The 16,046-nt window shown below is 34.6% G+C and overlaps 1 protein-coding gene across 6 annotated transcripts in view; it reads right to left on the reverse strand.

The window, feature by feature from the left end:
- EXOC6 (exocyst complex component 6) overlaps window positions 1-16,046 on the reverse strand; it is a 226,665-nt gene that overhangs the window by 143,907 nt on the left and 66,712 nt on the right. For all 6 annotated transcript variants that reach the window (XM_036735137.1, XM_036735136.1, XM_036735138.1 and 3 more), the window contains exons 5-6: window positions 13,767-13,812; window positions 2,432-2,636 (exon numbers count right to left, since the gene is read on the reverse strand). In XM_036735137.1, coding sequence (XP_036591032.1) covers window positions 2,432-2,636; window positions 13,767-13,812 — 251 coding nt within the window. The remainder of the gene's footprint in view (window positions 1-2,431; window positions 2,637-13,766; window positions 13,813-16,046) is intronic.

The raw sequence follows: 16,046 nt of genomic DNA on the forward strand, positions 1-16,046 counted from the left end.
TCAGGGAACTCCCTACATGGATGAAATCACAGGTCCAGACTAAATAAATAAGTGCGAACAAGATATAAATTTTATTATATTGATTTTAGCTTATCTTAAACAGTCAACTTTCAAGTTGAAATGTGATATGGTACTGACAAGCACCTGAACCAGCTGGTCCTGTTTCATCAAAGGAAACTCAAATGATCCTCAAAGGCATATGAACAACTCTATGCTAACCTTTGTCTACATGGGTTTATTTTAAGGGTACCTATTAATTCCCAATACTTCAATTATATTTACAACAATGAAGTCCTTCAGAAAACAACACAGAACTGTATACATTTTAAGTCTTTTCCTTCATCTCCTTGCCAAGGACAACCCCTCTATTTGTACCCCTGACCCCATCCCCTCTTCTCTAGAAGACTGTCAATCATTTCTCTTCCTCTAGCCTTCAATCTCTATCAATAGGTTCCTTCCCTACAGCCTTCAAATATGTTCAATAATTCCCTCATAAGTAAAAAAAAAATCACTAGAACCAACCATTCTCCCCATTCTACTTCTTTCCTCGCTTTTTTCTCAGCCAAACTTCTAGAAAAAGCTATCTGTACACTCATTGCTTCCACTTCCCCTCCTCTTACTCACTCCTCAATCCTCTACAAACTAGCTTCCAGCCTCATTATTCAAGTGAAACTGCTCTCTCCAAAGTTATAAAGCATTCTTAATTGACAATTCTGATTTCTTTTCTTTGCCTTCATTATTCTTGACCTCTCTGCTGCATTTGACACTATGGACCACCCCTCTTCCTAGATTTTATCCCTCTCTGGGTCTCTCCTAGTCCTCCTGCCTATCTGATTTCTCAGTCACCTTAGGGCTGGCTCATCATTCATATCATGTATCCCAACTACAGGTTCTGACTTGGGCCCTCTTTTCTTCTCTTTCTATGCTCTCTTATTTGGTTATCTCATCACACAGATCTATATATCCAACCTCATTCTCCCCACTTAGGTCCAGTCCTAAATCATCAGCTGCCTAATGGATATTCCAAACTCGTTATCTTGGAGACTTCTCAGATTTAATGTGTCTAAAAAAGAATTCATCATCATTTCTCCAGCCATACTAAAACCTCTACTGAACTCTATTTTTCTCAAGGGCACCACCACCACTCGCTTGTCACCCAGATTCACAATAACCTTGGCACTCTCCTCAACTTCTCATTCTTCCCATCTCACATATTCAGTAAATTGCCAAAATCTAACATATCTATTTCCACATCATTTGCATCCAACCCATTCTTTCTATTCATATAAGCACTGCCTTGGTTTGGGCCCTCATCACCTTTTGTCAGGAATACTACAGTGATTTCCTAGTTGTTCTCCCTGCCTCAAATCTCTCACTACCTTAATTCATTCTCTACACAGGTATCAAAAGGTTTTTCCCTAAATGAAGGTCTGACCATGTCACTTCCCAACTCAAACTACAATGGCTCCTTATTACTTGTAAGATAAAATATCAACTCTTCCACTTGAATTTTAATGCCACTCACAACTTGGTCCCAATCTATTTTTCAACTTTCATTACAAATTACTCCCACTCCTGCACTCTACAATCCAACCAAACTGGATTTCTCTTTGCTCCTCATTCACAGCACTCCATCTCCTGTCACCTCTGCTTCATAGACTTCTCACTTCCTTCAAGACAACTCAATCATCACCTTCTATAACAAGCCCTTCCTGATTCTACCTACTGCTAGTGCCCTCTCTAATTACCTTGTATTTATTCTGTGTATAATTTATATGCATATGTGTATGTGTGTGTATACAAAGTATTTATGTGCATGTATATATATGTACATATATAAAGTATTTATATGTGGATATATAGATATAGATATAAATCTGTATATACTTTATATGTGTGTATATACTTCATATGCATGTCTCCCCTACAGAATATAAACTCTCTGAGAATAAGAATTGCTTCATTTTTGTTTTTATGCTCCTAGCACTTAGCACAGTATTGGCACATAGTAGGTGCTTAAATGCTTGCTAATTAAGTAATTAAGTACTAAGGAACAACAACAAAAAAAAAAGACTGATAAGAATCAAGCCTAAGATTGAAGAGCAAGATGGAAGTAACTTACTTTACAAAAATATTTTTGGCTATAACACCATTTTCAGAAGGTGGGGAGAGATGAGAACATCATAGTAATAACTCTCATAAGAAATAAAGCTTTAGAAAATGAGATGGATTTTTCTAGAATTTATTTTTAACTATTTATGCAAATGTTGACACTCTTTGGTTTTCCATTTTAAACATAAAATATCAGAAATTTTCCCATTATTAGAGAATAACATTAAAAGCTTCTGTGTAGAAAAAAAGAGAAATAAAGCTTTAAAATATCTGACTTTAAAACAACATTAGATGAAAATTATTTCATTATTAATCTCACCTGTTTCATTGCTGTTTCACCTATTTTATTGGAATGTTTTCGAATGCTCTCTAAAAAGTCTTTGAGATCAGACATGGAGATTTCTTTTATATCCTCCCTGAGTTTTGGAAGATTTTCTATCATTATCTGACAAAACCGGTATTGACTAACCCAAGGAAAATATATGTTTTCTAATTGTTCCATAGTTTTTAGAGCAGAGTAGTACCTACAAAGAAAAAAAGGAAGCTCTATGAAATGTTCTAATTACAAAAACTTTAAAAACAATTCCAAAAAATACATCATCATAATTTATTTTAAAAATAGCCCTCCCTTCTTTACTGAGAAGGATCCAATAAAATAAGCATTCTTTTCTATTTGCTGCACATTATAGTGTCCTGCACAAGTCCAAAGACAGCTATTTACAAGGCTATATCACAAAAGCATAACCTCATTATTGGTTATCTGATTTATTCATTCATAGCATTATTATCATCAGCATAATTTACCTTTATGTAGTACAGTGATTTTTCAAACTATTTGGTGATTTCAAGTCTTACTTTTCCCTCCTAAATTATGAATGGCATTTTAAAAAATTAGATTAAAATGAACTTTTTAAAAAAAGAATTTTACAATATCCATACTTAGGTAATTAGGTTTCTCAAACCAAGTTTGAGAAACACTGATACAGTGGTTTTTTTTTTTACCTTTCAAATTGCTTTTTTGTAAATTACTGCATTTTAACTCACTATTTTAGCTTCATTATCAACTTCATAATCAAAGATCATTTTGCCTAAGACAATAAACATATGAAATAGGTAGGGCAGATGTTATCTAATTGTTACCTAATTTGGCCAAATTGTACAATTAGTTAGTGGCAGGACTGGGACAAGAAGCAAAGTTCTATCAGGCCATAGTATATCACAGGATCATGAAATTTAAGGGCAGAATAGACTTTTGAAGTTATCTAGTTCAACTCCCCCATTTTACTGATTAGGAAACTAAAGCTCAGAAAAATTTAGTGACTTGCCCAAAGTCACATTGGTAATGAACCGCTTTTCCTAACATGATAAATTTGCCATTTAAAATAAAAATAAAATGATTAGTCCTAGACCGCTGAATATCTGGTTTGAAGTAAAATGAGTAGGGTAGATAGGAAGCAAGCTAATAACCAGTTTCCCTAAAAGCAATTCACCTATTGGTCAATTTGTTTAAAACTTTTTGCCTATGTTTAATACTTTCAATAAGAAGAAACTGGCCTGCTGGGAAATGGTTACAATGTATTTAACAAATTTTTGGTTTTTACAATCTCCTAAGCATTTTCTTTTGGGTGCTTTTTTCCCTACTTTTCCCAGTTAACTGCCAATTTGTATAATTTAAGTCATTATTTTAAGAATCTTATTTTAGTGCCCTCCACTACTTCTGAAAACAGATTTTTTTTCAGCATAACGTGCTCCATCGCCTGTCAGGAGTCAGGTAGCACAATTCAACATTGGTCATCTGGAATCATTAATGGTCATTACATTAATCAGAATTTTCTTTCAGAATTGTATGTCTTCACTGTTATTATATAAATTGTTCTTTAGGATCTACTCACTTCACTCTGCATGAATTCATATAAGCCATCCTAGATTTCTCTGAAAGTATCCCTTTCATCTTTTCTTATATGGCAATAGCAATCCATTATATTCATACGACATAATTAGTTCAGCTATTTCTCAACTGATGGGCACCCTCTTGGCCACTACAAAAAAAGAGTTGTTCCATATATTTTTGCATATAGGAGCTTTTCATCTTTCTTTGATCTTCTTGGGATACAGGCATAATAATGGTAATGCTAGGTCAAAAGTTATACAGAATTTGGTCATTTTTAGGGAATATTTATAAATTGCTTTCCAGAACTGCTATATCAATTCACAGCTCTACCAATTGTAAATTAATGTACCTGTTTTCCCATAGTTCTACCAACATTTGTAATTTTTCTTTGTTACCAATTTTGCCAATCTGATGGGTGAGAGATAGAACCTCAGACTTGCTTTAATTTATATTACTCTAATTATTAGGGATTTGGAACAGTTGTCCATATGGCTGTCAATAGCTTACATTTCTTCCCTTGAGAACTGTTTGTTCAAGTCGTTTGACCATTTATTAACTGGTGATGGCTCTTACCTAATACATCTGAATCAATTCCATATATGTTGTATAACTGAAACTTTTATACGAAAAACTTGCTGCAAAGATTTTTTTTTCCCGGTTGTTTCCTTTCTAATTTAACCGCATTGGTTTTGTTTGCGTTCAAGCTTTTTCATTTTTGGTAATCCAAATGTTCATTTTATCACCTGTGATCATTTCTTTTCCTATCTATAGTTATAAAATGTGTTCTTCCTTGCTCCTCTGATTTGTTTATAATACAAAACATTTGCACACCATTCTATTCCCACTCAGTAATTATTCCCACTCAGTAATTACCCGAGATCTATCATATCTAACTTTTATAAAATTCTATTCAGGTCCTTAACTTCTTTCTCATTTTTTTAGATGTATTTAGGTCTGAAAGGGATACACTTAAGTCCCCAACTATTTGTAGTTTTATAATCTATTTCTCCCTGTAAATAATTTGCTTTTTCATTTAAGTGTTGTTTGTTGTTTTTCAGTCATGTCTGACTCTTCATGACCCTATTTGAGGTTTTCTTGGCAAAGATACTAAAGCAGTTTGCCATTTCCTTCTCCAGCTCATTTTACAGATGAGGAAACTGAGACAAACAGGGATAAGTGGCTTGCCCAGGATTACAAAGCTAGTAGGTGTTGGAAACCAGATTTGAACTCAGGAAGATGAGTCTTCCTAACTCCAGGCCTGGCACTCTATCCACTGCACACAACTAATAAATGTCTGAGACTGGATTTGAACTCAGGAAGATGAGTCTTCCTGACTTTAGATCTGGTATTCTATCCACCATACCACCTAGCTGCCCATTTCCTTTAAGTATTGAAATGCTATTCCATTAAGCACTATGTGGTTAAGTACTGATATTAATCCATTATCTGTGGTACCTTTCAACATAATGTAATTTTCCTGGTTATAGCTTTTAATTAAGTCTATTTTTGTTGTGGTCTTGTCTGAGATAGTATTTGTGACCCCTGGATTTGTTTGGTTTCTTTTTTTAGCTGAAGCATAATAAATCTTGCTCTAATCTATTATTTTAATGCTCTCTGAATTTTTTGTTTCAGGGGTGTTTCTTATAAACAACAAATTGGATTCTGCTTTCTAATTCATTCTGCTATCCTCTTCCATTTTATGGGTGAAGTTATCCTTTTACATTCATAATATGGTAATTAATTATGTGTTTCTCTCCATTCTATCTGATTATACTTTTTGCTTCCTACCCTCCTCTTTACAAAGAAAAGGATGACGACGAGCATGCTTAGCACCAGTGCTCTATGCCAGATGCATTATGCTTCAGCTCCCTCCCTGCCTTTTTTTCTTCCCCCTTTCTCTTACCAGACTCCAATCTCAGGTTCCTATTCTTTCTTTTTAAAGTCTCTTTTCATGATCCACTCTATAGGTTTGAGTTTATTTTGCTTATGACTAAATCTACCTTCTATTCTCCTCTCTCCTCTATTTAATTGTTTCTCTTTTGAGGTGAATATATCTCTATACCAAACTCTTAATATGTGTGCAGGTTCTACCTTCCTATGACCAGTTCACATGAAAGTGAGATTCAAGGGATTCCCACTCCCCTACTCCTTCCTTCTTCTTTGTACGGTCTTTTACACACACACGCACACACGCACACGCGCACATGCGCACACACGCACACACGCACACACATAAATATACACACCTTGATTATGTGAGATAGTAGTTCCCCCACTCACCTTCCCTAATGTACTGATTTTTCCATTTCCTTTCTTCTTTTAAAATAATTGGAACATAACAAAACCATTCCTAAGCTCTCTGTCTTATTTAACCCTCTTTTGCAATTTCTGATGAGATTAAGGGACATTTGTGTCATATGTTCCTAATAATATCAGAATGTAAATACTTCAGTATTGTATATTACTGTTCCCATCTCTCACTCCTATTTGTCTTTTTATGTTTCTCTTAACTCCTATGTTTGTATTTCAAAGTTCGACTCAGCTCTGGTTTTTTTGTAAGGAATGTCTGGAAGTTCTCTATTTCATTAAAAGTCTATTATTTTCCCCTGTAGAATAGTAATACAGTTTACCGGGTAAGTTATTCTTGGCTGTAAGTCTATATCCTTTATTGTATTGAAGTCTCTGCTCCTTTGTGATCCTGACTATGGATCCTTTTAATTCTTTCTAATTTCTTGTAACATTTTTTTCTTTAACTAGAAGCTCTAGATCTTTTCCTATAATGTTCCTGGGAGTATTCATTTTGTAGCATTTTTTCAGGAGGAAACCAATAGACTCTATCTCTACTTTTCTCTTCGGTTTTAAAAGGTCTGAGCAGTTTTCCTTTAAGATTTCTTGAAATATGATGGGATGAAATCATCCTAAGAGAGGATTCTGGGAAGATGGCAGAGTAGGTCAGAAAGCTTTCGGCTCTCCAAGTTTCTTCCACAAAAAAAAAGAGAGTATTGCCTTACAGCAGCAGAAATAAACACCAGGCAAAGCAATTGTCCTCCTAAGACAATCTGAGAAGACCCCAGGAAAAGACTCAACCTCCAGGGGCAGAGGTTCTGCCCGAGTGAAGTACAAACACCTCAGGCTGCCTCCACAGACTCAACAAACAAGCCCTGGGGGCAGCTGGGGTGAGAGGCAGCCTCAGCCTTAGAAACTTTCATCTCACAAACAGTGTGGGGGGTCTGACTGCTGAGTAGGAGACATCTGAAGGACCTTCCACTGTCAAAGGACGCCAAGCACAGCAGTTCTCACTAGACAGGTCCTGGGCTGTGTCTTCGGGGAAAAGGAGCTGGCACACACCTGGTGAGTACAATATTGAGGGGCAGGGACCCTGTTGGCTGTGAGCACTTGTAGGAGAGCAGAGTTTCAGTTTAGGGCAGAGATGACAGCTGTAGTTTGCAGCCACTGGAGGGACTGCAGGAAGCACGATCATTTGCAAGAAGGGAAGGTGATCTAGCTATACCAGATCTAAAACTGTATTATAAAGCAGAAATCATCAAAACTGTTTGTTTGGTACTAAGAAGTTGAGTAGTCAAGGACTATAGTAATCTACTGTTTGATCAACCCAAAGAGTCCACCTTCTGGAATAAGAATTCACTATTTGACAAAAACTGCAGGGAAAATCAGAAAACAGTATGGCAGGAACTAGGCATAGACCAACACCTTACACCATATACCAAGATAAGGTCAAAATGGGTACACAATTTAGACATAAATGGTGATACCATAAGCAAATCAGGAACAGTTTACCAGTCAGATCTATGGAGAAGGGAGGAATTTATGACCAAACAAGAGATACAGAATATTATAAAATGCAAAATGATAATTTTGATTAAATTAAATTAAAAAGTTTTTGCATAAAGCCAACGCAACCAAGATTAGAAGGGAAGCGGAAAGCTGGAAAACAAGTTTTACAGCCAGTGTCTCTGATAAAGGCCTCATCTCTAAAATATACAGGGAGCTAAGCCAAATATATAGGAATACAAGCCATTCCCCAATTGAGAAATGGTCAAAGGATATGAACAGGCAGTTTTCAGAGGAAGAAATTAAAGCTATCTACAGGCATATGAAAAAATGCTCTGGATCGCTGCTGATTAGAGAAATGCAAATCAAAACAACTCTTGGAATATGACAAATGTTGAAGAAGTGGGAAAATTGGAACACTAATGCATCGCTGGCAGAATTGTGAACTGATCCAACCTTTCTGGAAAACAATTTTTAACTATGCCCAAAGGGCTATAAAACTGTGCATACCCTTTGATCCAACAATACCACTACTAGATTTGTATCCCAAAGAGATCATAAAAAATGGGAAAGGACTCACATGTACAAAAATATTTATGCAGCTCTTTTTGTGGTGACAAAGAAATGGAAATTGAGAGGATACCCATCAATTAAGGAATGGCTAAACAAGTTGTGGCATATGAATGTAATGGAATACTATTGTTCTATAAGAAATGATGAGCAGGTGGGACTTCAGAAAAACCTGGAAAGACTTATATGAACTGATGCTGAGTGAAGTGAGCAGAACCAGGAAAACATTGTACACAGTAACAGCCACAGTGTGCAAGGACTGATCTTGATAGATTTAGCCCTTCTCAGCAATGCAAGGTCCTAAGATTTTTCCAAAGGACTCATAATGGAAAATGCTATCCACATCTGGGGAAAGAACTGTGAAGGCAGAATGCAGAGTGAAACAGTCTTTTTTTTTGTTTTGTTTTCTTTTCTTTCTCATGGTTTCTCCCATTCCTTATAATTCTTCTATGCAACATGACTAATGTGAAAATGTGTTTAATAGGCATGTATGCATAGAGCCCATATCAGATTGCAGGCTGTCTTGGGGAGGGACGGAGGAGACAGGGGGAGAAAATTTAAAACTTGCGGAAATGGATGTTGAAAACTGAACGTAAATAAAAGATTTAAAAAAGAAGTGATGGGCAGTTTCTCAACAATGCAAGGATCTAAGGCAACTTCAACAGATTCACAATAGAAAATGCTATCTACATTCAAAAAAGAACTATGGAGTCTGAATGCAAATCAAAGCATACTATTTACTCTCTTTTTTCTGTTTTTTTCTTCGAGAAAGATATAAAAAGAAAGTCAACCAACAAGAAATAGGGAATCAAAAACTTAAGGAAGAACATAATCCCTAGAAAACTAGAATTGGGCAAGGGGAAGCAAATGAATCATAATATATCATATTATATATCATAATATATCATAAAACAAAATCAAAAGAGTGAAAAAATAGAAAAGAATGAAACATCTCATCAGAAAAATGACGGATCTGGAGAACAGATTGAGAAGAAATAATATAAGAATAGTTGAACTACCTGAAAATTATGATTAATAAAAAGAATCTTGATACAATATTACAAGAAATTATCAAGGAAAATTGAGTTGAAATTCTAGAACAAGAAGGCAAAGAAGAAAGATAAAAAATTCCTCTGATCACCACCTGAAAGAAATCCCAGGAGGAAAACTTACAGAAATATTATAGCCTAGTTTCAAAGCTGCCAGGTTAAGGACAAAATATTGAAAGCAACAAGAAAAAAAACAATTTAAATATCATGTAGCTACAATAAGGATTACACAAGACCTAGCTGCTACTACGTTGAAGGACCATAGGTCTTGCAATACTATATTCATACAGCAAAAGAGCTGGGATTATGACCAAGGGTAGCTTTTCCAGCAAAGAATAATATATAATAAGTATATATAATAATATATAATATTATATATGTATAATCCTGAATGAAAAAAAATGGATATTTAATGAATTCAAAGGTTTTTGTGACAAAAACCCTGGAACTTAAGGGAAAATTCAACATATAACATCCAGGAGAAATACAAGGTAAATATTAAAGAACAATTATAAGGGATTCAATAAGGTCAAATTGTTCACTTCATATATGTGAAAACATTAGCAGTACTCTTATAAGCATCACCATTATTTGGGTAGTTTGAAAGGAAGGGATGGGCTGAGCTGAGTATAATAGAGTGATTCTTAAAAAATAAAACTGTAGAAAGAGATAGAAAGGAGTAATTATCTCATACAAATGAGGCATAAAAGGAAAAACTGATACAGACGAAGCTGGTGGGGAAAGGGCAGGTAGTGCCAGAACCTTACTCTCATCGGGAATGGGTTAAAGAAGGAACAACATTATAAATACAGAAAAAAAATAAGAGGGCAAGAGGATAGGGTGGCAGGGGAGAGGACAAGGGAGGGACTCTTCCAGGGGTGAGTAGGTTAAGGAATAGGAGGGCAAGGTAATGGGTAGAAGTAAAATAGAGGAGTAAGGAGAGATAGGGTAAATAGGGTGAGAAGGATAGTGAGGAAAAATAGGAAGGAAGAAAATACACAAGTAATTGTAGCTTAGAATGTGAATGAGACAAATTTGCCCATAAAAGTGAGAGCAGATTAAAAATCTGAATTCAGTAACTTGGATATTCTCAACAACACAAGGTACTCCTAAAGTCTGGACACATAGACAACTAATGACAATGTGGAGTTATTACATTGAGTTCACATGAATCTTGCAAAGCGCGTCAACCTTTGCATCACAAATGATGGAAATCATGTTGAGGATGTTATTTGTCAATATTCCAATTAAATAAAAATTTCATTCATTTCATTTCTTGAAAATAGGCATTTTTGCCTATGCATCCAGACTTTAGGGACACCCTGTACAATGATCCAAGACAGTTCTGTAGGACTTACGACGAAAGGTGCCATCCATCTCCAAAGAAAGAACTGGTAGAGACTAAATGCAGATCAAAGATATTTTTTCTTTACTTTCTTTATTTTTCTTGGGTTTTTTTTTTCTGTTTTCTTTCACAGAATGACTTACATGAAAATGTGTTTTGCCTGACTACACACGTATAACAACCTATGTCAAATTGCTTGCCTTCTCAGTGAGGATGGAGGTGGTAGGGAAAGAAGAGAGAAAATTTGGAACTCAAAATTTGAAAAAAAAATGTTAAAATTGTTTTTACATGTAATTGGGAAAAAATCTTTAAAAAATTTGAATTCAACAATATGTTGCTTTCAGGAAACATTATAAAAATGAGATACGTACAAAGATAAAATAAAGGGCAGGAGTAGAATTTAGTATGCAAAAAAAGCAGAGTTAGTAATAATGATCTCAGATAAAGTTAAAAACAAAATAGATTAAATCAAAAGTGAAAAACACAGAAACTATACTATGTGTCAGCAATACTATTCGGTATTGTTTTACACCATTTAAAATACCTACACAGTATAAAATACCTGAGTATATACCTGCCAAAGCAGACACAGGAACTATATGAACATAAACATAAAACATTTTTATGCAAATAAACAAGGATCTAAATAACTGAAGCAGTATTTATTGTTCATGGTCAGGTAAAGCCAATATAATTTTTAAAATGATAATTTTACCTAACTAATCTATTTATTTAATGTCATCCCAGTTAAATTACTAAAAAAAATTTTACTGAGTTAGAAAAAATAATAACAAAGTTCATTTGGAAAAAGTCAGAACTTCAAAGAAATCAGGGAGAAAAGGTGTAAAAGAAGAAGATTCAGCAATATCAGATCTTAAACTATATTATAAGATGAAAGCATTGAGAAGTATGTAAAGGGTAATTTCAATTATTTGAAATTAAAATTTTCTTGTATAAATAAAACCTATAAAGCCAAGAACAGAAAGAATGCAAAAAATTGCAGGGGGTGGGGGGTGGGCGGTTCTTTAATAGATGATCTCTCATAGAGGATGTGACTGGGTTGGAATATCGCTGTGGCATAGTAAATGATGAGCTGGTTGATTTGGAAAAACATAGAAACACTTGGACTTATGAAGAAAGATGTTATCCATCTTCAGAGAAAGAGATAAGGGGCAGCTAGGTGGCGCAGTGAGTAGAGCACCAGCCCTGGAGTCAGGAGGACCTGAGTTCAAATCCAGCCTCAGACACTTGACACATGTACTAGCTGTGTGACCTTGGGCAAGTCACTTAACCCCAATTGCCCTGCCAAAAAGCAAAAAAAAAAAAAAAAACTGAGAAAGAGATGACAGGAGGAAATAAGCACAGTACAGTATTATATATGCATATGAGTGTACATGTGTAAGTTTATAGATATCTATGTATATGCATATATATCCACACTTAATTGTAGCCTTCTTTAGGATGGTGGGGGGAGGGAGGGGGAAAAAATAAAATAAAAAGTACACAGAAGAGAACAAAAGAAAACCAAAAGAGAAGCAAAGAAAAGCTGGGCAGCTTTAAAAAAATGTTTAGCATTTAATATATAGGTTTTCTTAAAATGGAAATTTATTATTTTATATTGAATCCTCTCTTAGGGTCTGCTGTGTACACGGCAATGTTTTTTTTTCTTTTCTCATTTTGTATTTAAGTTTAAAATAACCTAATGTGATGCATAAGATCTTTTTCAGTTGCCTTTCAGATAATACAATGATTATTAAATTATGTCTTGTCCCTGTTTTCCAGGTCAGTTGTTTTGCAACTGACAGTTTATATTTTCGTCTACTTTTGACTTTGTTTTAATATTTCTGCTGTCTGAGGAAATCATTAGCTTCTAGTTAGTCTATTCTAATTTTCTGGGAATTTGCTGCTTGTTTTATACTTCTTGTGCCAAACTGCTAATTCCCTTCCCAGTTCTTCCATAACACTCATTTCTTTTCCAATGTTTACCTTTAACAGTTTCATATCATTTATAAAAACATTTTTTTAATTATTGCAGCAACTCTTTCAGGAATTTGAGTTAAACTTGTACCCAAGCTGATTTTCCCCCTTTTGAAACTTTACCTTACAGATATTTTGGAGTTATTCTCTTATTCTTGATTTGTGTCTTGAGCATCCTTATCATCATAATAGTTTTTTTGGTAGGATTCTTTTCCTGTTTGCTTATTTTTCTAGTCTACTTTCAGACTTTATATTAGTGCCAGGTTCAGCACACTTCTGGGGGGAATTTGTGAGCTAATCCTGCTGTTGTTTTCTTGGAGTACTAAGCATTGTGCTATTCCAAGATCTCAGGGATGCTCAGGCTGGAGATCTGCAGCTTTTAGTGCTCCCTAGGTAGTCTGATCCAGAGCAAATCTGATCACTGCCTCTCTCATCTGAGCTCTACGAGTTCCTCACCGTGAGTTGCCTTGGCTAAAAAATTCATCACTTAGTGGCCAACCTTCTGGTGATAAACCTCTCCAAACTTACAAGAACTTACACCCCCTTGCTTGGTCCATATTCAAAGCTTTTACAGTTTACTAAAACCCATGTGGGCTTGTGTTTTGCCAGCATATTCTTCAGAAACTAGGGTCACCTCCACAGCACAATAAAGACTAAAGTTACAAAACGGTTTAGTAAAAGACATTATTAACTGGCCTAATTTGTATCATTTTTCATTCTTGTTCAGTTGTATGTGAATTAATTTTATGAATAATATTAGCTCTCAGATTATAAACTCATAACAGTAAGGGGTTAGAACTATCTATGTAAATTGATCTCTACTGTGCCTTATTAGTACAGGTCACTACGGGATGGAATTTTTTTGAATGATGATGATTAGCATACATAAATAAAACAAATAATGGTGAAAAGCAGAAAGAGAATTCCATACATGATGAGTTAATGTTATTTTTCTCCAATCTTTCAGTTGCAAAAAAAAACCCCTCAAGTTAGTGTATTAATTTAAAAACAATTATAAAGCTCCACTCACCTTTTTGCATTCATCTGTTCTTTTAGTTTACTGTACATTTCCAAGACTGTATTAAAACAAAATTAAATTACCATAATACATTTTGGTTTAAAAATAATACTTTATGAGATTAAAACTATAATATGTAGACAGGGACCAAAAAGAAGAACACCTAAAATGCTCATTAATTGCCTGTCTTATTTCAACTATTGTTTAATCTTATCCTTTTTAAGTAAAATTCTAAGATTTTATATAAACAAAATTGGTGTTTGAATTTCAATATACCTATGTTTCACAACAGAGACCTAGGATAATTCATTTCTATGTTCTAACATCTATAACCAAGGCATAATAACCTTCTTAAACTAAGAAAAAGTTATTCTTTACAATAAAAGTATAAACATAACACTTATTCATTAATTCATTATTTATTAATTATAATATTTTATATATAATATAATTATATAATGTAGTAATATATTATTATAATTGGTCATTGATGTTACTAATTGATATTAGTATTAATTCATGATTATAATATTATATTATTATATCTCTATTATGGATCAATACACAAATATAATCATATAAACTAACAAGTTTTTAAAAACAAAATCATAAAATTCTACTAAGAATAGTGAAAGTTTTATTCCAAAATCATAAAAAAAATATGAAAATCTATATTTACAGCAGATTACATGAATTATATTAAAGGACTGATTTAAAAATGAAGAGGTTTATTCTTTTCTATCATTAAGGACATAGGGTTGTTAATTATCTGCTACAATTTTCACAGGGTTTAGTAAAAGGACAGTGTTAACAATATAGTGTTACAACAAATATTTTAGGCAATCATATAAATAAATTTTCATCCAAATGCCTGATTAGAATCCAAAATATCTCAAGAAACTGATTAAGTGGCTACAGAGCATCAGGAACTCTTATGGACCAAGTAAATAGTGTCTCTAAAACCAACAGGTTTGCTAGTCCTTGGTCTAAGAGCAATCTTGCTTCCTGGCCTCAATATTAAAAGGTGATATAGGACTCACATTGAGTAGAGCTGATTCCCTGTTTATGGCTGCAGCTTAGTGGCTATAGTAGGCTAGAGGGGCACCTTGCTCATTCAGACCCAAAAAAATTGTGTCTTAGCCTGAGAGTGGCAATAGCAGTGTTAGTATTGAGTTTTGTTTCCCTTCATTCTTCTACCTCTCTCTCCTGTAGGCCACTTTAGGACCAGAATAAGGCTAATACAGCAATTCCCTCATTATCCAACTTTTCAGGCTTATGCCTACAGGCAGCAAGACTGCACAATGGATAGGGAGCTAGAACTGTAGTTAGGAAGAGGTGAGTTCAAATTCATTCTCAGACAGAAATCTATATGACTTTGGGCAAATTACTTAACCTGTGTCAGCATCAGTTTCCTCATCTGTAAAATGGGGATAATAACAGCACCTACTTCCTAAGGCTGTTGTTAGGATAAAATAAGATCATATTTGGAAAGCACTTTGCAAACTTTAAAGTGTAATATAAATGCTAGCTATTATTGTTATCACTATCACCAACCATATAACCAGGCATCTAGGCTTTTAAAAGACCTGCCAGTATGACTCTTTCAATTTATCTGATGGTGTCAGGATGTATTTTCAAAAGATAGCATTATGACCAAAAAGGTCATTTTGGTAGTTTTTTTTAAATCCCAAAAATCTAACCTGAAACCAGAAACCATATTCTCATAGCCAAGAAGTTAATCTTCCAAAGCAACATAACCTAAACTAAAAAGAATATGAGAGTAGCTAAGAAAGATCTAGAAACCCCTCTTATCATGTGGAAGAAAGAAGTAACTTTTTTTGGTCAATGAAACCTGGTAACAAATTTTCTCTTCTGTTTTAGATAACTAACCATTTTTAATAAGGCCTCCATTTAAGAAAGTATATTTGAACCATGGGACATGGACCATGGACAAGAATCCACAATGTATATTTGCAATCTACATGGCTAGTCATAACATGTGCTGTTGAAAAGAATACTCACTTAAATGAGATCACAGCTCCATCTGGCTGTTTGACTCTTGAACCCCTGTCCCAAGGGCCTAGGTTATAACCCTTTTGGTATACATTAGAAAGGCAAAGCAAGATTTTCAGACCACTGAAATATACCCTATATATGGAACTTATTGCTTTCTTGGTAGTATTCTCAGTATTCTCAAATCACAATCAAGATTTAGTGGTCTGGGGGCAGCTAGGTGGGGCAGTGAGCAGAGCACAGGCCCTGGAGTCAGGAGGACCTGAATTCAAATATGGT

Source organism: Trichosurus vulpecula, chromosome 8, assembly GCF_011100635.1.
Source record: "Trichosurus vulpecula isolate mTriVul1 chromosome 8, mTriVul1.pri, whole genome shotgun sequence".
In the NCBI taxonomy this organism is placed as follows: Eukaryota; Metazoa; Chordata; class Mammalia; order Diprotodontia; family Phalangeridae; genus Trichosurus; species Trichosurus vulpecula.